The sequence below is a fragment of the Pantherophis guttatus genome, chromosome 5 (assembly GCF_059756535.1).
Source record: "Pantherophis guttatus breed Tessera chromosome 5, ASM5975653v1, whole genome shotgun sequence".
In the NCBI taxonomy this organism is placed as follows: domain Eukaryota; kingdom Metazoa; phylum Chordata; class Lepidosauria; order Squamata; family Colubridae; genus Pantherophis; species Pantherophis guttatus.
Genome location: NC_142067.1, coordinates 79,296,220 through 79,323,460, shown reverse-complemented (window position 1 = coordinate 79,323,460; position 27,241 = coordinate 79,296,220). Strand labels below are relative to the sequence as shown.

General features: G+C 36.9%; 1 protein-coding gene across 6 annotated transcripts in view; it reads right to left on the bottom strand.

Annotated features, from left to right (window-relative positions):
* The window catches only part of MAP7D2 (MAP7 domain containing 2), a 113,050-nt gene that overhangs the window by 72,700 nt on the left and 13,109 nt on the right, over positions 1-27,241 (bottom strand). For 5 of the 6 annotated variants that reach the window (XM_034433996.1, XM_034434022.1, XM_034434032.1 and 2 more), the window contains 3 exons: positions 17,751-17,875; positions 12,432-12,550; positions 286-518 (listed from right to left, as the gene is read on the bottom strand). In XM_034433996.1, the coding sequence (XP_034289887.1) occupies positions 286-518; positions 12,432-12,550; positions 17,751-17,875 (477 nt within the window). Of the gene's footprint in view, positions 1-285; positions 519-12,431; positions 12,551-17,750; positions 17,876-18,454; positions 18,578-27,241 lie in introns of all 6 variants that reach the window. The other variant, XM_087871361.1, reaches the window with a different exon arrangement.

Sequence of the window (27,241 nt, the reverse complement as noted above, 5' to 3'; positions counted from 1 at the left end):
AGGAGCTAGAAACAGGGAAATATATGGAAGGACTAGTGATATAAGGAAGATATGTTAAATTGGTTAAACAAATATTATTGTTATTATTATTATTATTATTAATACTATTATAACTGATACTAATGCAATGAATACTGTTGTAAATACTTTTGACTATTATTTCTTAAAATGATTTGTACTCAGACAACACACTGTTCAATTAAAATTGGAATTTTTGTATGTTATAAAATAAAATAAAAACGTATATAAAAAAGAAGAAGCAAAGGCAAGTAAATGAGAATCTACCTTCAGTATTTTCAATTTTTCCTATAGAATATTTTTCGGCACTAGACTGATTTACAGCTTCAGCTGGTGATGCTTGAGTTCTTTGACTAATATTCTCCCGCTGGCTGTCTTTAACTTTTGCTGTTCTTTTTTTAGGAGTTTCTTGGTTCAAGTTTGAAGTTGTACGATTTTTCACAGAAGCTGGATATGCTTTATTAGTTTTGGGAGACTGTGGATAAGTCTTTGAGACTGACCTAAAATATAGATTTCAAATAATTCAGTTTTGCCTTATAAATCAAGACAATAGTAATTAATCATAGCCTTGGCTGTTTTTCTCAGTCTTTTATATTAGGCTATGAATGAAACATTAAGCAAAAAAATAACACAAGGGAAGATAGAATTGAGTTGATTTTGTATTTTTTCTTTTTTACAAAAAGACAATACAGAATAAATGCAGTCAGTTTATATAAAATGGATTGAACAACAATTCACTTAAGAACAGATAGCATTTAGCAGCAGTAGCACTTAGACTTATACACTGCTTTACAGTGCTTTATAGCCCTCTCTAAGCAGTTTACAGAGTCAGCATATTGCCCCCAACAATCTGGTCCCTCATTTTATCCACCTCAGAAGGATGGAAGGCTGAGTCAACCTTGAGCCTGGTGAAATTTGAATTGCCAAACTGCAGGCAGCCGGCAGTCAGCAGAAGTAGCCTGCAGTACAGCAGTACAGCACTCTAACCACTGTGCCACCCCGGCTCATAAATAAAACAATATTACCGGCACAATGTTATGAAACAATTTACTGTATTTTTCGGAGTATAAGATGCACCTTTTCCCCCCCTTAAAAGGGGGTGAAAATTTAGGTGCGTCTTATACACTGAATGTAGCCCCGCCCACCCACTGGCCCCCACCCTTTGGCCTCTGCCTCGCAGCAGTTACCTCCTTGCAAGCAAACAGCAAGAAAAAACAGCTCCTTTCAGCTTCAGCACAGCCTAATTAGCACAAGTTGATTGGATCGGTTTCCCGACTCTCAGCTGATTTTCCCTCAGCTGTTTTGCTCAGGGCTCTGCTGCTTGCTGCAAAGAGGTAAATTGCTGGAGCAGATTTTCTTTTCCTTGTGCTAATCAAGCTATACTGAAAACGAAAATGAAAATAAAGCAGGCTGTTTGCTGCATCGAGGCAAAATTGCTCAGAGGCAGAGGCAGAGGCAGAGGGAGATTTCTTTTTCTTCTTTTCCTCACCAAAAAAGGTAGGTGCGTCTTATGCTCTGAAAAATACAGTAGCTATACCATGACAATTAATATCATTAACAAAAGCAATAATCTAAAGAGATAAACATTGAATTTGTGACAGATATACAATTTTGGGGTTTATATCCATATAGTTAGAAAATTCCTTTAAATGTAATTTGTGTGGGGATACAGCCTGATAATTAGTTATTTCAGGTGAAAACATTGCTGAATATATTGAAAGTACTAGACATCTAACTTTAACAGGGCTGATAAGTGGCAACCATTTAAATCCAAAATGAGCCACAAGATGAATTATTGGATTAACCCTGTAAACTAGTTTTAGAAGTGTATTGGTATTTTTCTATTAATATATAAAACAGGACTCAGCTCTAATATTAAATAAATACATACACACAAACACACACAGTCCTGTTTGTCATCTATCATTTATCGATAGCAGAGCCATTTTTTTGTTTTAATATGGAAAAATAGAATAGAATAGAATAGAATAGAATAGAATAGAATAGAATAGAATAGAATAGAATAGAATAGAATAGAATAGAATAGAATAACATTGTTGGAAGGTCCTCTAGCCTAACCCCCTGCTTAGGCAGGAAACCCTACACCACTTCAGAAAAATGGTTATCCCATCTCTTCTTAAAAACTTCCAGTGTTGGAACATTTACAACTTCTAGAGGCAAGTTGTTCCACTGATTAATTGTTCTGTTAGGAAATTTCTCCTTAGTTCTAAGTTGCTTCTCTCCTTGATTAGTTTCCACCCATTGCTTCTTGTCCTACCCTCAGGTGCTTTGGAGAAAGCTTGACTCCAGTGGTGGGTTGCTCCCGGTTCGGTCCAGTTCTTGCGAACCATAGTAAAGGCGGTGGGAGGCTCTGCCCACCTGGCCGGACATCATCATAGACGATCTGTGCATGCCAGAAGCTTCTGCGCATGCATGCGTGCTCCCATTGCGAACCGGTAGTAGAGGTAAGTAGAACCCACCCCTGCTTGACTCCCTCTTCTTTGTGGTAGCCCCTGAGATATTGGAACACTGCTATCATGTCATGCCTAATCCTTCTTTTCATCAGACTAGACATACCCAGTTCCAGCAACCGTTCTTTATATGTTTTAGCCTCCAGTCCCCTAATCATCTTTGTTGCTCTTCTCTGCATTCTTTCTAGAGTCTCAACATCTTTTTTACATCGTAGCGACCAAAACTGGATGGTCACCATGAAAGAAAGACATATAACATAGCTTTTATAAATGTGCTTCTATGTATGTATGTATGTATGCATGCATGCATGTATATGTGTATGTGTGGAAACAGAGAGGAGAAGGAGAAGAGAGAGAGGATAATATATAAAGATGTGGGGATGAAGCAATCTGTTTAAAATTTATTCAAAACATCTCTTATCAAAGCTATTTATGAATGAAGTAGCATTCCTTGGTATTTATATACTAGCTGAATACCCGTGCTCCGCTACAAAACTATGTGATCAGGCTTGATAAATCGACAGCTTGAAAATTAATGAGTAGTTACGATTGGCCTCTCCTCTCCCCTTATCTCCCTCAGGCTTGCCCCACAGAAGCCTCCTGTATCCTATCCCCTTCTCTCCCTCTGCCTTGCCCCACAGAACCCTCCCCTCCCCTATCTCCTTCTATCCCTCAGGCTTGCCCCACAGAAGCCTCCCCTATCCTACCCTCTTCTCTCCCTCAGCCTTGCCCCATAGAAGCCTCTCCTATCTATCCAGGGCTGAAATTCAGCAGGTTTTGACAGGTTCCGGAGAACCGGTAGCGGAAATTTTGAGTAGTTCGGAGAACTGGCAAATACCACCTCTGGCTGGCCCCAGAGTGGGGTGGGAATGGAGATTTTGTAGTATCGTTCCCCTGCCACGCCCACCAAGCCACACCCACAGAACCAGTAGTAAAAAAATCTGAATTCCACCACTGATCCTATCCCCTTCTCTCCCTTAGCCTCGCCCCACAGAAGCCTCCCCTATCCTATCCCCTTCTCTTCCTCAGCCTTTCCCCTCAGAAGCCTCCCCTATCTTATCCTCCTTCTCCCTCGGCCTTGCCACACAGAAGCCTCCCCTATCCTATCCCCTTCTCTCCCTCAGCCTTGCCCCACAGAAGCCTCCCCTATCCTATCCCCTGCTTGTTGCTGTGAAAGTAAAACTGAAACTCCTCTGCTTGTGTTTTGTATTTGGAACATATTTCTTTTCAGATGGGGAGGGGGAATAAAACTCCTTAGCATCAGAGCATGTTAATAATAATACTGGAAATATTAATGCTCTGATGGTCATTTCAAAAAATCCTTTCTTAGTGAGCACCTAGAAGCCAAGAGGAACATACGTGGCAAATTTCAAGTTTGAAGGCTTTATGGTTCTGGAGATTTTGTGATGATGCATGAGTGGTCTTTCGCTTTTATATAGATCAAAAGTAGAATATACATAAATTATTCATCTGTTTACATAGTTTGTTTTAAGATTATTTGAAGAAAAAAATAGGGCAGGAAATCTAAAGAATTTGACAGCTAATTCATGCAATCTTGGTACTGAATAGGTCATTTTCTTTTTTTCTTTTTCTTTTTTTGATTTTTATTACATATATAAACACACAAAAAACACATACACATACAAATGACAAATACGACATTAATAACATAAATGACATCTAAACGTAGTGTCTGATTTTATCCGACATCAATAACCTAAATTCCTCAATATATATTCCTTCCTCTCGCCTTATATAATGATATTATTTTTAAATCTTTAATTATGGGTTGTTATATCTTATTTGGTACAGAATTTTGTTTTACTCTTTTAGGATCCTCTTTTGGTTTTGTTTTTCCCCTCTAACCATTGATACCACCTTTGCCAAACCAGGTAGTAGTCAGATTCTTCCTTTCCTTGAATTTCCTTGGTGAGTCTGTCCATCTCAGCACATTCCATGACTTTAGATATTATTCTATCTTGTGTTGGGACTTCTTCCAATTTCCAATTTTTTGCATAAGTGATCCTTGAGGCAGTCAAAATATGTGTGATCAAGTATATTGTTTCTCTGTCGTAATTACTTGTAAATATGCCTAATAAATATGTTTCCTGTCTTAGTGGTACTTTTGGGGCTGTTATTTGTTCCAATTGGGTTTTGATATTATTCCAGAATTGTTTGGCTTTGGGACACGACCACTACATGTGGTAGTATGTCCCTTTTTGTGCTTTGCATTTCCAGCAGAGTGAAGATGTATTGGGGAACATTTTGGAGATTCGTGCCGGTGGGAGATGCCATCTATAAAACATCTTGTAAATATTTTCTTTGTATGGTACTGATAAGGTTAATTTACTGTTAATTTTCCATAGTTTTTCCCATTTGTTTAATTCTATAGGGTATCCAAAGTTCATCACCCACGTAATCATATTTTCCTCGACTATCTCCTCCTCTAATTTATATGCCAGTAAGAAATTATAGATTTTTGTTATTAATTTCTCATTGGGGCCCAATAAGATTTTATCCAGTTGGTTTAGTTCTTTTTGGATTCCAAATTTCTCCATATCTGTTTTGTGTCTGGATTGTAATTGTAAGTATGGCCACCAATCCATTTCAAGCCCTTGAGTTTTTAGTTGTTCTATTGTTTTTAGTTTTCCTTCTTCATTTAAAAGATCCTGATATGTTTTCATTTTATTTGGGTCCATTGAATTTGGGTAGATTTGTGCTTCCATTGTAGAGATCCAACGTGGATCTCTAAAGTGAATCTTTCTGATTTCGTTCCAGGTTTTGATCAGGGTATTTCTCACAATGTGTCTACGGAATTGTTCTTGTTTTGTGGGTTTGTCTTCCCATAAGTATGCATGCCATCCCTTTGTCAAGTCGAAACCTTCCAATGTTAATGTTTGTCTATTTTTCAATTCAATCCAATCTTTTATCCATGTTAATACTGACGCTTTGTAATAAATCTGCCAATCGGGAAGTCCCATTTCTCCTCTATCTCGTTTATCCTGTAAATGCTTTAATTTGATTCTTGCCTTTTTTTTCTGCCATATGTATTTTAGTATCATCCTGTCCAAATCTTTAAAGTATGTTCTGCCCGGGTTTACTGGAATCACCCTGAATAGGTACAGCACTCTTGGTAGAATATTCATTTTGATAGTGGCAATTTAAACCTAAAAAAGATAACTGGAGTTTTGTCCACTTTTCCAAGTCTTTTTCTACTTGTTTAGCCAGTTTAGTATAATTATCTTCCTTCAGCGTCGATATTTTGTTGGTAAGCCATACCCCTAGGTATTTGACCTTTTTTGTTGTTTGCATTCCTAGCATATTTTCCAACTCTTTTTCTTGGTGTTTGGTGAGATTCTTTGTTAAAATTTTAGTTTTTTATTTATTGATTTTCAAGCCTGCCACTTCTCCATATTGCTGTATTTTAGTTAGTAGACTTAATCCCGATTGTAGTGGTTTTTCTAATATAAGTACTATGTCATCGGCGAAGGCTTGCAATTTGTATTCCTGATTTTTTATTTTTAATCCCGTTATTTCTGTATCCTTTCTGATTTCTTCTAATAGTATTTCCAAAGTTAATATAAACAATATGGGGGATAGGGGGCATCCTTGTCTTACCCCTCTTTTTATATCAAATTGTCCTGTTGTCTCACCATTAATTAATATTTTTGCAGTTTGGGTACTGTATATCCTTTTAATCATCTTTACAAATCTTTCTCCAAATTTCATCTTTTCCAGTTGTGCAATGAGAAATGTCCAATTAAGGTTATCAAACGCTTTTTGAGCGTCCAGGAAGATTAAGGCTAGTTGTCTGGTCTTTGCTCATAGAATTCAAGGGTGTCCATAATTGTTCTTGTGTTATTTTGGATTTGTCGTCCAGGAATGAAGCCATTTTGGTCGGGATGTATATAATGTTTGATAAAGGTTTTCAGTCTCTATGTTATGATGGATGTATATAGTTTGTAATCTACGTTGAGGAGGGAGATTGGTCTGTAATTTTTGATTTCAGTGGGGTCCGAATCTTGTTTTGGGATTAATGTAATTATTGTCTCGTTCCATGAATGTGGGGTTTCAGCTTCCAAAAATGTGTCGTTGAATACTTGTAGTAGGATACCATCTAGCGATTGTTGGAAAGTCTTGTAGAACTCCGCTGGTATGCCGTCTGTTCCCGGTGTCTTATTGTTTTTTTTTTGTTTCTTCCTTGTTTCTATTAATTCTAACATAGAAATCGGTCTGTTCAGTAATTCGATGTGATCTTGTTTTAATTCCTGTATTTTTTGTTTATTTAGGTATTCTCTCGTATCCTTCTCTCGAATTTCTTCTTCTGCGTATAAGTTTTGGAAGAATTCCTTTGCAATTCGTTTTTTATCTTCATTATTCTGGTATAAACATCTGTCCTTGTCTTTTAATTGCATTATTATCTTCTTTTCTTTTTCTGTCTTCAATTTGTAAGCTAACCACCGTCCAGTTTTATTTGCGTGCTCAAATTGATTTTGTTTGGTTATTTTTATTTTCCTTGCTATCTCTGCTCTTGTGCTCAAATTCAATTGGTGTGTTATAAGGTTTATTTTCTCTTTGGTTTCTTGGTTATGCGGATGTTCCTGTAGATCTAATTCATATTGTTGTAATGTTGTCAATAAGCTTTGTTTTATTCGTTGTTTATCTTTGTTCTTTTGTGCGGGATAGGCAATTGTTAGGCCTCTGATGTATGCCTTAGTTGTGTCCCATAAGTTTTGCAGACTGGTGTGTTCTTTAACGTTTATTTGGAAAAATAATTTCAGTTCCTTTTGGATCATTTCCACATATTGCTTATCATTCATAAGGTCTCTAACCATCACCCATCTTTTCCTCGGTTGGTGGCCCTTCCATATTATTTCAATCGGGCTGTGGTCTGCCCATGTATTAGTTGCTATTTCTATTTTTTTGATGTCTGCTCTAAGTTCTGCTGTCATCCAGGCCATGTCAATTCTGGACCACGATTGATGCGGGTTTGAGTAGAATGTAAATTGTAGTTTATCGTAGTTAATTTCCCTCCAGGCGTCCTTTAATTGAAACTCTTGTGCCATATCGTAGAATGTCTCCGGGACTATTTTCTTCCTAGATTTATTTCGTTTGCTGGTCTGATAGTCTTTCTCTGTATTTACAATTGCATTGTAGTCTCCAATGAGACATATGTTTGAGTAGTCCAGTTCTTTGATTCTATTGTGGATCCTTTTGAAGTAATCACTTTGTGTTTCGTTCGGTGCATAGAGTGACACTAGTAAAAAAAATTTTGTTCCTGTTTTGATTTCGACCATCAGCATCCTGCCCTCCTCATCAGCGTATATTTGCTTTGCTTGTATATGGTTTTGAATATACATTGCTATACCTTTCTTTTTTTGTTCAGATAATGCTGTGTAAAGTGTTCCTAGATGTTTATTTTCTAATAATCTACGTTGTTGATTCTTGATATGAACTTCTTGTAGTGTGATAATGTCCATATTCAATTTTTGTAAATTCCTGAATGTGTGTGATCTCTTAGATGGAGTGTTGAGGCCATTTATGTTTATTGATATTAATCTTATTTCTTTCTCCATACCAATCTTCTATCTCCTTGTTGTCCTGAGTTTCCTAGTGTTTTTTCCAGTAGTTCATATTTTTTCCCTTGCCCCCTCTCTTTCCATCCTTTCTTTCTCTCCTCTTGTTCTTCCTTCCCGCTGAACTTCTTCCAAATGGTCCTCCTGATTTGCAGATTCTCGCTGTGTTTCGGATTCTTGTTTCTCTTCTAAGACGAAATTGCTGTCAAAAAACTGTTGCGCCTTCTGTAGCGTATCAAGTCTATGTTTTTTGTCTTGCCAAGATACAAGAATTCCCTCAGGTGTTAACCAGCGGAACATTATTTTGTGGTTATTTAATTCTGTTGTCAAAAAGCTGTAATTTTTTCTTGTTTCTCTTATTCTTCTTGGTATTTGTTTTAGTGTAATTATTTCTTTGCCCTTATAGGTAACTGGTTCCTCTCTCATTATTTTGTATATTTCCTCTTTCACAGATTTTCTTGCAAACCGAATGTGGATCTCTTTAGGTAACTTATTCCTTCGGGCATAATTGGTAAATACCCTATAGACTTCATCAATTTCCAAATTTATTTCTTCCTTATTCTTTTGGGTTGCCTCTGCTAGAATTCCCACCATCAAGTCTCTAAGATCTTCTTCTTTGGTTTCCACGATATTTTGAAATCTTAAATAAAATGACGCCTTTTCCATCTCTAAGAATGAAATTGAGTCTTCCAGTTCTTTATTTGTTGTTATCTGGTCACTTTCTAGATCCTCCAGTTTCTTCTCTGCTTGCTCCATCTTTACTTCAATGTTTTGAATTCATTGTTCGTTCTTGGCGATGTTTTGCTGAATTTTCTTCATTTTATCATCCTTTTTTTTTAGGTTGTCCTTTATTTCTGTTACATCCAACTTCAATTCTTCATGGTTTTTCTTGCTTTCTTGATGGTTATTGGCAATTGATTCCTGTGTTCTGTTCATCCCCTCTTGTATCGTTGCTAGTATTGAGTGTATATTTTGGATGTTAACTGATTGGGGAGTTTTCTCCTTTTCTGCCAATAACATTGTATCTATCGTTTTCTGTTGTGCAGGTGATGCAATAGACGATGTTTGGCTGGTGACTATTCTTTTACTAGTTTTAGTCATTGCGGATGGGCTGGTAGTTGTCATCTTGATTCTCTGGTTTAGCAATTCCCAAATTTTCATTCACAGTCTATATTGTATAGTGGAATTTCTCTTCTGTTAGTAGCAGGAGCCAATTTCTGTTATTCCAATTTCAAATCCACTCTAGTTCCTCAAATTTGGCTAATATCGTTATATAAGGGATTGATTTAGTCTTTAACAGGGAGTAGGGAAAAAATACGACGTTTCAGCAGGTCATTTTCAATTACTATATTAAATATTCTATTTCAATATTCTATTAACCTTATTTAATTCTATTAAATTCTTAATTATATCTCTATTAACTCTATTAATTCTATTAACTCTTACCAACCTCAATTCCTCACTTAAATAATATAATTAATTATAAATACGATAATAGAATAATATATCAATCACTTTATCTAATGCTAAATTATAGCACAAAAGCAATCAAAGAAATATGAAGAAGGTACAAGTAAACTATTTGTTATAATATTATTCTTATTCAAAATCTATGTTTCAATCAAATTACTTTCTTAATTTATATTCCACTTCCTCTTACTTTGCTTAAATTCTATATTTTAAGCTTCAGCTTAAAACATTTCAAAACTATATGTTATATATACTATAATCTTCTGTATAATATACTATTATACTATTATAATATACTATTATACTTTTATATACTATATTATACTATATACTCTTATTATACTCTTATTATACTATAAATTAAAGTATTAAGTATTGCAAATAGAGAAATTTAAAACAAGTTAGAAAAGGTTTGATTGAATTAAGTCTTAAACGTTATATTTAGTTCCTGGATTATAAACGTTGCAATCCACACTCAATGTTGCATCATTCAAGCAGTTCGTCCTGTGATTTTTATCAAAATCTTCCGTGTATCTCCCAAGGATATTACTACTATAGCTCCAAAACTGCAGTATCTTTTAGAATGTTGTCTCTTTGCCGTTGATACAAAGTCTCAAAGTTCCTTCCGATCGCTCTCAACGTTAATTACTATCTGTTCTCTGTTCTCTGTCTCTCTCACCTCAGCTCCACTTCCATTTATAATAAATCCAACACTCGATCTTGTGTTCCTTCGCAAATCAATTAGTCCTTGCCAATTCCAAATCCAAGCCCCAGTCAATTTCGTAATGATATATTTGATATTCGATCCACAACTCTCCAGTATCTCTTTAAATCCACCTTAAATCTGTTGTCTGTCAGCTCTGCTTAGTCACCCTCTGGTTGGTCTCGCTGATTTGCTCTGTTTACTTTCACTTTGCCGCTTCCTTATGGCTCAGCCTCGCCGATCTGTTTGGAGTCTCTCTCTTAATTATACTTGCATCAATGTATGTATGTACCTTTCACAGTCTTGTTCTTTGTTAATTTGGTGATGTCTTTATTCGATCTTCGCTTCCATATCTGAGACGGCAATCAGCGTTCCAGCCAGCCCAGGGAGGGCTGGGTTTTTTTTGGTCGGAATTAAGGGGTTTTCTCTGAACCTTCGGGGCGATTGCTGTCACCTCCGAGGTCCTCAGGATTTCCCCTTTAATCTATTGACCTCTTCGTGGTCAATAGTGCCAAAAAAGTGGCTCCCAGATTGAAAATTGGAATTTAGGGAACGGAGCGCTGTCCCCTTAGTCCCTGTTACGCTGGCATCACCGGCGGAAGTCCTGAATAGGTCATTTTCTAATTGAAGCACCATGGTCAGCTCTGCAAATCAGTTCTGAAACTATAATTAAAGGGAATTCCAAGTGATATCTGTGTGGTATCTATAAATGTCAAAAAACCATGTATTTTTACTCTTTAAGGCTAATTTCATATCTACACAATTATGCTTTTATGTAGTCTCTTCAATACAATATAGCATAATTCAAAGTTATCTTCTTATAATGGCAAGTTGCAGTAATATAATTATAAACATAATTAGGGAAGAAACCTGTGCACACAATAACCACTTCAGGTGTTTGGTACAGATCCCGAACACCTAGGTTTGGTCCAAACAGGCATGTTCTGGCATGTAGAGAATGGGAAAAATGCAATGTTATCTGTGATAATAGCTAAAGGGGAAGGAGGAAAACAGCACAGGAAAATCAGGAACAAGAGTGGACCACTGCTGTGTCCTTGAATTAAAAAAGCAAATCTTCTTTACCTTTCCCATATTATTTCCACCACTTTCCTTTCTTCACTTTAACCACAGCCATGTGCCACCTTTGAATTTAAGTTAAGGATCTATTAACACAATACAAGTAAGAATCCTATAGTTGAAAGATGCCATTAATAGAAGTGATTGTCTTCTGTCTATTCAAAGATACAATTCCACATTATCCCCATTGTAGTTTAATTTCAGTGCTTATATTTCTCTTCTGATGATGTATCTTTTTTACTTACTGCACCTTGAAGGAGAGGAAGTCTTAGTTGTTGACAAAATTGACATCTGTCTCCTGTGAAATTTAGCTCTAAACCTAACTTCTCTACTCCTTTGCCTTTACACATTGACACACCTACCTTGTATATTTTGCAGTATGCATTCAAACAAAATCACGAGCAAGTTAACAAGCTACCAGCTCTCTGATGAAATTACATATAAACAGGCTTACTAAGGGAGGAAAGCACACTGAGATGAAAACATTGAGTTACATTTTTTGTAATAGTCCTTTATAATAGGGCTAATAAGGCTAATGCTGTCCTACAAAATTAGGATATTATGCTCACTTAACAGCATGGTCTCAGCCATGAGTATACATGTCAGCAAGGACACAAGATGATGAGAAAGTAATCAATAATTTCACATTTTGGGAGAAAAGGGCAAGGTTGAGAGATTAGCTAAAGCAATCATGGACAGAAGAAGAAAATAAAAGAAGGCATTATTTTAAATATAATTGGTACCACCAATGTCATTTTGAAGAAGGAAAATTTGACTTGTATCAGGTGGAATGGTTTGGAAGACCCTTGTTAAGCAAGATGACTGAATACTTTTGATAGTCAGGACATTCTCACTGGCAAGCTCTAGGAGTTACCTCATATAGTTTGGCTTGCATTTGTAGAGCCAAAACTAAAAATAGCACCTGTATCTGCTTAATACTGCTGCTATTTTCTCAGTATAAATCTATTAAACATAAACTTGGGCAACAAGAATGCAAATCATTTCTGCAGAGAAAAATATGTTTTACTCTGCAGGATAAAAACAACACACTAAAATAAAAACTACGTACATTTAAGCTTATTCAGTGGACAATGAGAATTTGCAAAACATTCTTACTTTGGAGTTGTGGGTGAAGCGGATTGTTTAGATACAGCTGCTGCAGAGTCATATTTTTTAAAAGGAGACCCAAAACCAGATGTGCCAAGTGTTGTTGATTGTTTCTTTTTCTTCTCATTCTTAAAAAAGATAATATAATTTGATAATCTGAGAAAAACAATAATTCAGTATGTATATGTAGATGCAAATACATATATAGATTCCTGTTTAAATATACGCACATAGACCTGCCTTTTGCATAAGAAAATATCACACAAGTTTGAAATTTGTATATTCACTATCCAAACTCTGAGCTTTAAGAACTTTTTATCTTACTTTCCTTTGTGCGTATAGTAACAAAATCAAGCCTGCAAGACCATTCAAGCATCCGTTAATTGAGAGGGAAGAAACCTTAAGTTTAAATACCTAAAAGCAGGGTGAAATCCAGCAGGTTCTGACAGGTTCTGGAGAACCAGTAGCGGAAATTTTGAATAGTTCAGAGAACCAGTACGGGAATTTTGAGAAGTTCAGAGAACTGGCAAATACCACCTCTGGCTGGCCCCAGAGTGGGGTGGATATGGAGATTTTGCAATATCCTTTTCCCAGGGGTGGGGAAGGAATGGGGATTTTGCAGTATCCTTCCCCTGCCATGCCCACCAAGGCACACCCACCAAGCCACACCACACCCACCAAGCCACAGAACCGGTAGTAAAAAAATTTGGATTTCACCATTGCCTGAACGTCCTTTATACTCCCAATGGGCAATCATGTATTGTGTCTTCATTCTTAATTGCTATACAGATTTTAATCAAACCAAGCCACATCAGTGAGTACCAAGTCAAGCCAAGTGTGAACTGCCAGAAGACACCCAGTTCCAGAATCCTTTCAGTTCAGTTTTCATTCCTTACCATTATCACTTCAGAAAAAACAGCTAGAGAAGGATCTACATAATGACTACAACACTTCAACAATTCCACAGACAGCTCACTAAACTACCAGTTTCTTGCTCCAATATTTGTCGGCTTTTCTTGACTAATTAGAAAAAATTCCTTAAAGAATAGTTTCCAAAGATTAAAAAACTTAAATAGATTTACTGTAAGTAAGCATAACTGCTGCGCATCAAATACAAGTCCTGTTTATAGTGAAACCAACATTTGAATTTGTACCTCTTTCTCCTACCCAAATGAAGCAATGATATTTCTCTCTTTTGAATAGTAGGGATGATTTCCACATTGTTATTTTGATAAGGAACCAATCTGGTTTTCAAGGTACTTACTTTTGATTATGTGAGATTTGCAATAGTTGTCACAGTATCAGAATTAAGTAGCACTTCAAATGAACCAGTTAGCCCAAATGATGAATCAAGTAGTCCAACAAGTGGAAAAGAATTATCATATGCAAGGCCATTTTCTAGTAGAGACCTGCTGCCAGTACAGTACAACTCCCATGCCTAACAATTTCCAACTTAGAGAAAGATGAGAGGGGTCAAAGTATTTTGCTGCCTCTTTTGCTCAATATAAACAGTGGTTTAATGTCTTAGATGTACAAACCAAGGGAAGAACAGAAAGAAAAAAAAATAGGAGCACATTTTCTTCCTTTTTGTTCATTGCAATTTATCCAGTTTTCCACTAATGGCTAAGCAGATCTATGTTAAGGCTATCATTAGATTCTGGGTTGCCTCAATAAACGGTTAGGAGACTGGACTTGATGATTCCTTTGAACTATTATGAAAATGAAATGCAAATTATTCACAGCTCATCTTGAGTAATTAAAATTACTCACACTCATCTTGCCTTTAAGTAAAACTTTCAAGATGGCTATTTACAAACCTTACATTAAACCAATGTGGTTCTACATGGAGTTGCCCTTGGAAAGCAATTGGAAATTGCAGCTGGTCCAGAATAAAGCAATATTGGCAGCTATGGGCATACCAGCCCAAGTAAAACTACTGCTTCATGAGCTGCACTGAATCCTAGTAAGCTTCTGGGTACAGTTCAATATCTGCATTATTACCTAAAAAAATTGTTCATAGGGTCTTGTTATATGAGCCATTTTGTCTTCCATAGTTTTTACTTATCCTGTATGATCAGACAGAGTTGGTGTGCTTCAGGTCCCATCTCTTAAACAATGCTATTTGATGAGACTTAAGAAACATGTTTTCTGTTACAGTGCCTGCCCTGTGGAAGAATACTCTCTCCCAGGAATTTATCTAGCTCTGAACTTGTTCAAAATATTTCCTTAAAATCTAATTTCTAGCCTAGCCTTGGACTAGAATGGATGTGGGTTCTTTGCATGGTACATGGTTTTATTTTAGAGCTTGTGGTTTTGTGACATTTTATCATACTTGGTAGATTTGCAAAAAAGCTTAAAAATGGATACAAATGCACACTTTGATAAAGAAGATTTTAAAGATCAATATTCAATTGAAACCTCTACCTGGGAATATGACTAACTGAACATACACCCAGGGAGAGATCTCCAAAGGATTTTTCCCTGGGTGTTGCTCTTCTGCCTTCTAACTGAAGGGACTGGTATCCCATCAGCTTTTATGACCCACCAGGCCAGGGTGTGACGAAGAACTTCCCCTCGGAACCCTTCAATACAGCTATAAATCGGCAGTTTTGGAGATGAACTCCAAAGCTGTCTGCATGCCAAAAGCTGGGAGGTGAGGGGCTGAAATCTGTTTGGGGGTTGAAGAAGTAGTCATTTGGAAATTCACCTTTCAAATGGACGGTAAGTTATGCCTTCCTTTTCTTAATCACCTTCAACTATTATTATTCTATCTTAAATCAACTTAAAAGAGGCTCTTTCTAGCAACAGCCTGCTATACCTTTTTGAAGACCCACGCCATTTGTGGGATTTCTTTTTAAAGAACAAGGAAGCTAAGGCAAGCCAAATAAAGAAGTGTGCTGTGAAAAAAAAAAAGCTGATGGAAAAAGATAAAGATTGAAGCCATGATTTTAATTTACTATTGTAGCAACTGCTAGCTTGATCTTCTTAGCTGTGGGTGGCTAAAATCTTCTGATTCTGACTAAAAGAGGAAGCCAAGATGGTGGACCAAAGTATTAGAGATATATTTGAAAGGTCTCTAAATAAAATACACCAATTTGTTGACCACTTGTTCTCTGATGATAAAAAAATCCTCTCAAAGTATTTCTGAGATGCAAACATGTGGAAATGTTACCAAACTGCAGAGGCAACTTCACAAGTAGCTGAAAATGCAGAATTTTGGAAGAACCGGATATTAACTTTCACTTTCACCTTCCTTACTATGGTTGAAATGCAAACCTCTCAACACAACTAAAAGAAGAGCGTCGAGAAAAAAGACAAATTTGGGCCTTTTTCTTTAAGGACATTAACAAGATTGAGGATTTTTTGATAAAAAGAAAGGCCTACAAGTCTTTAATACTTCCAGAAAAGAAAAAGATTTTACTCCATTAAGATAAGCTGGAAGGAGTGACTTAAACTTAATGAGTTAACTGGAATCAAGATGCATTTTCTTCTGCTTGATATGTGCAACTGAAAGAAAGATTTAACCCAAAATTTGAAACTGTATTTTTTTTACATATTATATAAAGCTTAAGTAACTCTTAAAGTAGGCAAAAGCTCTTGAAAATGTATTTGACAGTACCTTTATTAAGAGAAAGTTAAAGAAAATGATGTATCAGTTTAAAGAAAAACTCTGTATGTTAAAAAGGATGTTTATAAAAGAAAAAAAATATTCTATAAGGGTAGTCTGGAGGGAGAGAGCTAAATGCAATATTGAAGTTTAAAGCCTGCATATTAAGAAGTCAAAAAATAAGATGTATTAGAAAGTTTTGATTTTTTTAAAAAAGTGCTTTTGTGTGCGTGTTTTTAAAAAGTTTAGTACCTTGAAGGAAAGAGGAGGGTGAAAAAAAAAGAGAAAATGATGGGATAAAATGATATTTAACCAGGGGTGAAATCTAAAAATTTTTGCTACCGGTTCTGTGGGCATGGCTTAATTAGTGGGTGGGGCTTGGTGGTAAGGTGACTGGGAGGGCATGGCTTGTTGGTCAGGTGGGCGTGGCCAAGTCAATGTCACTTCTTTGCCCTTTTTTAACCTACAAAACACAGCACAACACAATGTAAAAGCAGCTAGACCCAAAATGGCCCCTGCAACAAGCAGGAACCTCACACAGCCACAAAAAGCCCAAAAAACCAACTTTCACACTTTACACACACAAAATTCCATGTACAGCTTTGTGAGATTTTGCGTGTTTGGGTAGTTAGAGTGAAACACTACAGAAACACACTAAATCTCAGAAAGCTGCACAAATATTATTTTATTTTAATTTATTTTTATTTTTATATAAAAGTAGCTAAATTTAAAACTTTCTAAACTTTAAATGGCTAGGTCTAAAAAAAGAACAACTAAAAAAAACCCCAATTAACTATTTTTTTAAAGCTCCCAAAGGGGAAAAAACTTACCCAATAGAACAGGGGTCTCCAACCTTGGCAACTTTAAGACTTGTAGACTTCAACTCCCAGAATTCCTCAGCCAGCTTTGCTTTGCTGGCTGAGGAATTCTGGGAGTTGAAGTCCACAACTCCCTGCCTGCTTGATTGCAGGCAGACAGATTCAGTTGCTTGCTGATGCAATGGATTGCAGCGATTACAGCAAGATGTTGCGACCAGCAGCTAAGGTAAGCAAGCTGAGAGAGGGAGGGGGAGGGATTTTTGCTACTGATTAGCAGGCAACGCAGCTGGGGTCGTCAGAGCTTGGATGGTCAGAGCCATTTAAAAGGAAAAAAGTTTTTCCTTTTACGTGGCTCTGGCGATCCAAGCTGAGTTGCCTGATTAGCAGGCAACTCAGCTGGGATCGTCAGAGCTTGGATCGTCAAGAGTCATTTAAAAGAAAAAAAAGGCTCTGATGATCGCGTGGCTCAGCTGGGCATGGGGGGTGGGGGCAGGGATTTTCGCTACCGGTTCTCCGAACTGCCCGCCGCCATTGCTACCTACTCGCCCGAGCCAGTCCGAACTGGGAGCATTTCACCCCTGTATTTAACCGTATCTGATAATAAATAGCCAAGCTAAATAGGATACCCTTATGCAGCATAATAATCAGAAGCTTTTCACTTTTATGAATGTCTAAATATCTAGTGAACAATAATTAAACAAAGCAAAACCCCTAAAATACTAACAGTTCATTTCAAATGCAAGAATGCTTAATATAAGGTTTCTTTCTTAACATCTTTGATAGTGCAAGTCAGAAGAAAAGAAAGCAGAGATTTGTATTTGTATCTTTATCCTGGGGAAGCAAAATATAAACCAACATATAAGTTATTTTAAAAAAAGATGTGTTAGTAATTTCCAAACCTACCTGTGAGACTTCACTTGTACTTGCTTCCTTCACTGAATCTGACATGGAAGCAGATGCTGCTTTCTTTTTCTCCATACTTCGAGTGGGGGAAGGCTTGTAAGAAGTTTTAAGAGATCTGGCTGGTGCTACACGAGGACAGATATGGAATACTAAAGAGTTATAGTACAATAGCAAGTTCATTAGGAGACATAGACAAAGAAAGCAAGAAGAAAAAAAGGAAAGAAACAGCCCCATTTTATTAGAAACAACCAAACACATACTTTCCCAAAACATTAATGAATTGTCTTCCCATTTTAAACAGCCATAACATTTTTGCTCAAAAAATTTAACATGAAGCGTACAAGCACTTTATTTGCAAGTAAGATTGCAAATAAGATTGGGACATTCAAAATTCTTCATTTTCTAATAAATGACTGCTATGGGTTAGAAAAGTCAGATACACATATAATATAACAACCTAAAAAAATGAATAGACATATAAGATTGAAAACAGATATATTATCCCCAGTATAATTTTAATTATGAAAATTTCACTGGCTAGATGAATCATTTTAAGTCCTTCATTTAGTGTTAACATGGTGAATCCTATGTATCTTGAACTCCCTGTGTATTTTATGAATAATTTTCTAGACTCTTTAAATTTACTATTTTATGGGAAAATTTGTTTTAAGTAGCTAAAATATTCCTGAAAATATTAGCTTTACCTGAATCAGTATACCTCTCAGAAAGCATTAAAGTACTTCTGTTTCTGGCTAAAGAAGCTTGTGTGGGAGTCAATAGTCGAGAAATGATAAAAGTTTCCATTGGAGTAAGGTGCATGCGATGAGCTGAAGGATGGGAGCAAATGAAAAAAATAAAAAATAACCATTTTTTAAATGTGCAACTAAACATAAAAACAAAAAAGATATACAAAAGAAATAAACAATTACAACAAAAAATAAAGCTAAACATAGTTTAAAGTTCAAAACCTTTGATTTAATTCTTCCACAAACAACTTTTCATTGTGTAACCCATGTTAGATCTTGGTCAATCAAATACATATATTAAATTACTGCATTAGCATCTATTAGAATTAGACATAAAATGGCAAAACACGTTATTATTAAAAAGGATTCTTAGTTTCTTCCTGAATTGAATTTATGAAGCAATAATCAAAAGTATAATTTTATGGTCAGCCTAATATTGTTCTTACCTACATTAAATCTTCTATCATCTTTGATATTTGAAATTTGAGTCTATATATTGATCGATATACTCGTGTGATATTCTAAGCACAGGTGATCAGGAAGGAGCATGAGAGAGCTATTTTGTTTGGGCTTTAAATTCAAATTTAAGAATCTGCTTATTTAGTACAAAATATTCAAGTTATGTTTTGTTCAATTTTTATATTCTGCCATTTTTTATTAGTGGTCTCAAAATCTACAGAATTCTTCTTTGTAAATGTTGCCATTGGCCTGGTAACAGCAAGTATGATATATATATGTATGTATGTATGTATGTATGTATGTATGTATGTATATATATATGTATGTATGTATGTATGTATGTATGTATGTATGTATATATATATATATGTTTTTCTTCTAGCCAGGTTTTCCCTACGTAGCCAAGGTTTTTTTGTAGCTCCAGCTCAGTAGAATCTCATCTACTCGGTTCTGGGCTTTTTTCTTTTCTAACACCTAGGTGTTAAAGAAAAAAAAAAAAGCCCAGAACCGAGTAGATGAGATTCTACTGAGCTGGAGCTACAAAAAAACCTTGGCTACGTAGGGAAAACCTGGCTAGAAGAAAAACACACATAAACCCTACGAAGAAGTAAGAAAATATATATATGTGTGTGTGTGTGTGTGTGTGTGTGTGTGTGTGTGTGTGTGTATGTGTATGTGTATATATATATATATGTGTGTGTGTGTGTGTGTGTATGTGTACAGTTAATATCTCGGGTTTCTTCCCGTGTAATTGTAAACATATTCCTAAAAGGGTAGTAGCGACGTTTCGACGAAATCACATTCGTCATCTTCTGGCTAAAGTTCTCGGTTTGGTGCTTATGGGCAAACTGTGTGAACGTAACTGACGTTTTTCTATGAAAAGAGGCAAAGGTGCATTCTGATTGGTCAACAGTGCCATTGTATTCTGATTGGCTGATGACGAAGCTGTATTTTGATTGGGTGGAAGTGCTGATGCTTGGTTGTGGGTTAATGGATAAGTTATGCTGGAAATGGTGGCAACACAGGCATTATGATGAATCTTTGATCTATGATTTAGATTTTGTGTTAAGATTCATTTGTCTATGAGAGCAGGTTTCCAAATAGTAGGCAGACAGGAAGTGTCATCACGTTTATTCATACAATATGGTCTTTTCTCTATTTCAATGGCCTCTCTGATTATTCTGCCATTGAGATGTTCTATTTTTGCAACTGTTTTTGTGTTATTAAAATTAATATTATGTCCTGTGGCATTTATGTGTTGTACTAATTATGATGTGTGTTCTTTCTTTTGTACTGAATTTTTATGTTCCTCGATGCGCACACTCATTCTTCTGTTGGTCTGTCCAATATATGTTGAGGGGCAGGAAGCACACGGGATTTCGTATATGCCTTGATCTTCTAATTCTATTTTGTCTTTAGGGTTTCTCAGAATAGATGATATCTTTCTATCTGTGCAAAATATAGTTTTGATGTTGTGTCTATGTAGTATTTTGCTAATTTTATCCGTTGTTCCTTTTATATAGGGCAAGATGGCTTTCCCATTGTTTTGTTCCTCTTGTTGATTTCTCTTCTGTCTGGGTGTTACATGCTGGATCATACTGATGATTTTATTTCTACAGAACCCATTTGATGTCAGTATGTTCGTTAATGTATATAATTCTGTTTGTAAATGTGCTTCATCAGCCAGACGTTTAGTTCTTGTGGTTAATGTTTTGGCAACAGAGTTTATTTGTGCTGGATGGTGATGTGATTTAGCGTTGAGATAACGGTTTGTATGTGTCTTCTTTTTATAGGTGGTATGTCCTAAGGTGCCATCAGATTTTTTATAAATTAATACATCAAGGAAAGGCAACTGATTTTCTGATTCTATCTCCATGGTGAACTTTATTTTGGGATGGAGGCTGTTCAAATATACTAAGAAGTTTTCCAGTTTATCTCTTCCATGCGGCCAGATCACAAAAGTGTCATCAACATATCTAAGCCACAATTTTGGCTTGTTAACAGTTTTTTCTAAGGCATTGGTTTTGAATTCTTCCATGAAAAGATTAGCAATAACAGGTGATAATGGTGATCCATTGGTGCACCTTCTATTTGTTTATATCTCTGTCCTCTGTGTATGAAATATATGTTGGATAAACAATGTTCTGTTAAATCTGTGATATGTTTTGGTAGTTGATATTTGTTTTTAATTGATGACAGGGCTTCTTTGACAGTTATTTGCGTGAATAGTGATACAACATCGAAGCTTACAAGTAAGTCATTTTCTTTTATGTGTTGCTTTTTCATTATTTGTATGAAATGGTATGAGTTCTGTACATATGAAGCAGCAGATTCTGCATAAGGTTGTAGATGTTTTGCTAGGTATTTGGCTAGATTTTGTAATGGTGAGCCTATGGAACTTACTATGGGTCTAAGAGGTATTCCATCTTTGTGTATTTTTGGGAGACCATACAGTTTTGGACATTTTGATGACTTTTCTCTGGGGATAATTGTTTGTTGGATTTCTTTACTTATAGTACTTGATTTTATCTTTATCCTCGTGGTTTTTTCTAGATATGTTGTTGGGTCTGTGTTTATGGGTTTATATGTGGCATCTTGAAGTAAGTTAGACAGTTTCTTTTCATAGTCTACTGTGTTCATTACTACCGTTGCATTGCCTTTATCTGCTGGTAATATCATTATGCTATTATCGTTTTTTAAAACTTGTAGTGCTTTTTGTTCTTCTTTTGATAAGTTGCTTTTAGGTGGTTTACTAGTGCGTAAAATGTTGGTGACATCATGTCTAACTTTATCAGCATCATCAGCACTGAGTTTCTTTAAGCTGGTTTCAACTTCACATATGATGGTTTCTATAGGGATTTTTTTAGGTGCCACTGCAAAGTTAAAGCCCTTTGCTAAGACATTTGTTTCTGCTGTTGTCAGTTCCCTATTGGAAACATTGTATACCACTTGTTTTAAATGATTCTGTGCTGTGGTTGGAGGTTTTTTATGTTCTAATTTTTTAAGTTTCTTTAAATGTCTGTAAGTTTTATGAGTGTTTTCTATTTCAGATCTCCAGATGGTAAGCTGTTTTATTTTGTCCCATAATATGGGGTGAATAATATTGCTTATCTTCAAGTATAAAGTTAACAGATCTTTGTTTACTTGATCCAATAGGAATCTTTTGCTATGAATTTCATTTCTAAGTAATGCCATTTCAGTTTTTCTCAGAATGAGTTGGATAGATGTTGTGTAGGTATGGAATTTCAATTTAAAGCAAGTAGGTATTATATTTTGGTCACGACAGTGACATAAAAATGTTAAATCACACAGTATTCGAGTTCTTTTTATCTCTAACTTCTCATAAGATCTGGTAAGTTTATGCATCTCCTCCCCGTAGAGGTGTGATATTTGTTTATGTAAGTTTTCACGGGTATATATGTGTGTACAGTTAATATCTCGGGTTTCTTCCCGTGTAATTGTAAACATATCCCTAAAAGGGTAGTAGCGATGTTTCGACGAAATCACATTCGTCATCTTCTGGCTAAAGTTCTTGGTTTGGTGCTTATGGGCAAACTGTGTGAACGTAACTGACGTTTTTCTATGAATATATATATAAATATATATATTTGCTTATGGGCAAACTGTGTGAACGTAACTGACGTTTTTCTATGAATATATATATATGTTTTTTTTTCTTCTACCCAGGTTTTTCCTACGTAACCAAGGTTTTTCTGCAGCCCTAACTCAGTAGAATCATATCCACTCGATTCTGGGATTTTTTCCTTTCTAACAGCCAGCAAGTTCTTCCTGCTAGGTGGGAGACTTATATAGATCTATTTCCAGCTCATTTGCTTTCATCAGTAAGCCACACCCACATCTTATGTATCCTCCCTGTAAAGGTATAGTATCTATTTTCTTACTTCTTCGTAGAGTTTATGTGTGTTTTTCTTCTAGCCAGGTTTTCCCTACGTAACCAAGGTTTTGACTAAAGCTTCATGCTTATGCGAGCAAAGCGTGATCGGAGATGCCGTCTCTCTATAAATATTGGTGGGGAGGTGTGGAGTGCTGGCTTTCTTGTTGTAAGCGGGTTGGTTGGCTGTGTTGTTACATCTTGATTAGTTGATGGAGTTGATGTTTGCAGATTAGTTGGCTGTTTCGTAACATCCTGTGTAGTGGAGGTCGCAGCTGTGTGCCCATTAGTCTTTTGTGTTGTAACGACCTGGGTAATGGGTTGTATGGTAGCAACCTAAGCTCTAGTGTTGTGACATCCTGAGTCCTGTGCTGCAACATCTTGGGTAGTTGGCTGTGTTGTAACATCCTTACCTTTAGTGTTGTAACATCCTGAGTTCTGTGATGTATTGTCTTGAGCAGATGGCTGTGATGCAACATCCCAGGCTTTGGTTTGCCTCCGAGTCTGAGATCTTGTCACGTGCTCATGGCGTGTGTTAGTTTGCTTTGTGTGGGGATCGGGGGGGTGCAACAGCTGGCGATGCCGTCGTGGTCCGGCCCCTGGACAGTGGTTGTATTTCATCTATGGGATGGGATTGGGTTTGAATCTGGTGAGGATGATTGGTGGTGGTGTCATGTGTTATCCTGGGTCTGGTGTCAATGTTTGTGGCTGGGGCTCGTTTGTTGACTAGGGCTAGTTTCCAGATGTCTGGTAGGTGGGAGGTATCATCACATTTATTCATGTTATGGGGGTGTTTCTCTATTTCGATGGCTTCCATAATTATTCTCTTGTTGAAGTGTTCAGTTTTGGAGATTAATTTGGTTCCTTCAAAATCAATTTCATGTCCTGTTGTTTTAAGGTGCTGGAAAAGGGAGGAAGTTTTTTCTTCTTTTCTGACTGCGTTCTTGTGTTCTGCGATGCATGCATTTATTCTCCTATTGGTTTGTCCAATGTATGTGGCTGGGCAGATTTTGCATGGTATTTCATAGACTCCTTAGTTTTCTAGCTGGATCTTGTCTTTGGGGTTTCTTAAGATGTTGACTATTTTTTGGTCAGGGCAGAAGGTTGTCCTGATATTGTGTTTGTGGAGAATTTTGCTGATTTTATCTGTGGTGCCTTTGATGTAAGGGAGGAGGGCGATGGTGTTGTCCTGTTCTGTGTCTCAGTTCTTGGGGGGTGTCTCCCTTTGGATTATGTTGGTGATTGTGTTTCTTTGGACCCTGTTAGAGATTAATATGTTTGTGAGCGTGTGTAATTCAGTTTTCAGGTGTCTTTGTTGGCTAGGCCTTTGGTTCTGGAGATGAGTGTCTTAGCTACAGAGTTGATCTGTGCAAGGTGGTGATGTGATTGAGCGTTTAAGTAACGATTTGTGTGTGGTTTTTTCCAGTAGATGGTGTGTCCTAGGGAGCCGTCGGGTTTTCTGTAGACTAGGACATCCAGAAAGGGGAGTTGGTTGTTAAGCTTCTATTTCCACAGTAAATTGTATTTTGGGGTGTAGGTTGCTGAGATGTATGAGGAAGTTGTCCAGTTTTTTCTTTCCGTGTGGCCAAATTATGAAAGTGTCATCTACATATCTGAGCCAGAGTTTGGGTTTGTGTTCAGATTTATCTAAAGCAGTGGTTCTCAACCTTCCTAATGCCGCGACCCTTTAATACAGTTCCTCATGTTGTGGTGACCCCGAACCAGGGGTGGGTTCTAAATTTCTTTTACTACCTGTTCTGTGGGCGTGGCTTATTTTGTGGGCGTGGCTTGGAGGTCATGTGACTGGGTGGGCGTGGCTAGCTGGTCATGTGACCGGGTGGCCATGGCTATGTGTATAGGGACTACTCAGAGGGCTGAAAAAAGTCATTTCTGACAGGTCCTCGCACTTTTGACTGGTCCTCACACTTATGACCATCCTCACATTTATGCCTGTGCAGCATTCTTAACAACCATGTCACTCATTTCACAACTGCTTCTCTTCAACATGGTATAAGATAGGGCAAAAAACGTAAAATGTGAGGACAGTCGTAAATTCGAGGACTGGTCAAAAGTGCGAGGACCAGTCAAAAATAACTTTTTCAGCCCTCTGAGTAGTCCCTGTGCACAAAAGGACTACCCAGAGGGCTGAAAAATGTGATTTCTGACAGCTCCTCACACTTTGACCGGTCTTCGCAGTTATGACTGGTCATCATTTATGCCCATTGTACCATTCTTAACAACCATGTCACTCATTTCACAACTGCTTCTCTTCACCATGGTGACAAGATAGGGCAAAAACATAAATTGTGAGGACAGTTGTAAGTTCGAGGACTGGTCAAAAGTGCGAGGACCAGTCAAAAATAACTTTTTCAGCCCTCTGAGTAGTCCATATGCATAAAAGGATACAGCAATAGAGAGGGATGAAGGAAGGGAAGGGAAATTAGAATAGGAGTGAAGGTAAGAGAGGGAGGAAGAGAGGAGGAGAAGGAGAAAGAGGAAGTAGGGAGAAGAAGAAGAGGGGGGGAAGAGAAAGTAAGTAAAAAAGAAAAGACAGAGGTGGTAGGTTTGAGGAGAAAGATTGCTGTACAATAAAAAAGATGAAAGGGAAGAAAGCCAACCCCAAACAAATATAAAGATATTAAGATAAAGAATGAATTGTTAAACTTTAAAGAATAAAAGAGAACAAATATGAATAAATAGCAATAATTAGAAACACACATACAAACATACAACGTATTTTCTTTGAACAGAGTATTTGGCCGGTCCACAAATTTAAACAGTTGTAGGAGGTTAGCACCCACCCCTTTTCTAGAAGAATGAAATATTTTCAGAAATATTAAAAAGGCAGAATATTATATTTCCCTGGATGAGAAATGGAGAAGCATATTTTACAGACAAAGCAGCTCCCACCTTCCTGCCCCCCACCCTTTGTTAATGGGCCAGAGGCAGAAAGTCAATCCTTTGTCAAAGGACATTTGCAACACAATAGCAACAGAAACTAACACAATGGGCCCCATCAAGCCACGTGATCCTGTCCACCATTAAAACATCTTTCCAAGCAGTCTCCATGTTTCCAGTGTCTTTTTCCCCACTTGGAGCAGATGTGGATATTTCTTCCAACACAGTATTTAGTCATTTCAATTCAATTTCTATATTTCCTTTTTACCATATTTATTCCTCATCTATTTTTTTAAAAAACCAATATTACCCTTCATCCTCATCTCTAATCTTAATCAAATTCAATTTTTCCCTTCTATTCTATATTATACCCCTTCGTATTGTCATCTATTTTTATATCCATCCTCACATTGGATAATTATGTAATACAGTTTTTTAATACAAATTCAACATTTTAATATAAATCAATTAGTTATATAACTATCTTTTTTGTATATTTATCAATATGAACATGAATATTCCAATTATTTCCATGCAATCCAATTTCTTACAAATCAATTAATTATATTTACCAATAATAATAAACCAAATAATTTCCCCCATATATTCCTCCAAACCACAACTTAACCATTTCTGCTTTCAACACAATATACAATTAATAGTATCTCAATTATTACAATTCCCTAGTTAAATAGAGCTTTTTTTCTTTTGTGTTTTAAAATCTTGAACCTCCTCTTGCCCTAAATTTCCCATTGTTTGCAGTTTTGCACCTACCTTTTTTGGTGAGGAAAAAGAAAAAGAAATCTCTCTGCCTCATTTTGTCACGTTGCACCAAAGACCCTGCTTTCGCTTTCTCTTTTCAGCATAGCTAGGGGGAAAAAAAATTGCTCCAGGAATTTACCTCTTTGCAGCTAGCTCTTTGAAGCCCCGCGGCAAGAATTTAAAGTTTTTTTTCCCTCTAGCACCAGCTGGGACTCTGGAGGCAGCAATAGATTGGGAGTGGGCGGGGTAAGCGAACGGCGACCGGGCAATCCAACAGAGGCAGAGGGTGAGGGTGAGTGAAGGCGTGGGGGGGGGGCGAGAGAGGGCTTTGGCGACCCTTGTGAAATGGCCGTTCGATCCCCAAAGGGGTCGCAACCCCCAGGTTGAGAACCGCTGATCTAAAGTGTTGGTTTCAAAGTGTTCTATGTATAGATCTGCAATGACGGGTGAGAGGGGTGATCCCATAGGTGCTCCTTCTATCTGTTTGTATCTTTGTCCATTGTGGATGAAGTATGGGTTGGTTAGGCAGGGGTTGGTCAGATCTAGGATGTGCTTAGGGGGTTGTATTTGTTTTGGATAGCTGTCAAGGCTTCTTTAATAGGCACTTGGGTGAAGAGGGATATGACATCAAAACTCACAAGTAGATCACTGGGTTGTAGGTTTTGTTTATTTATTGTTTCTATGAAGTGGAATGAGTTTGTACGTGTGAGGTGATGGATTCTCCGTAGGGCTGG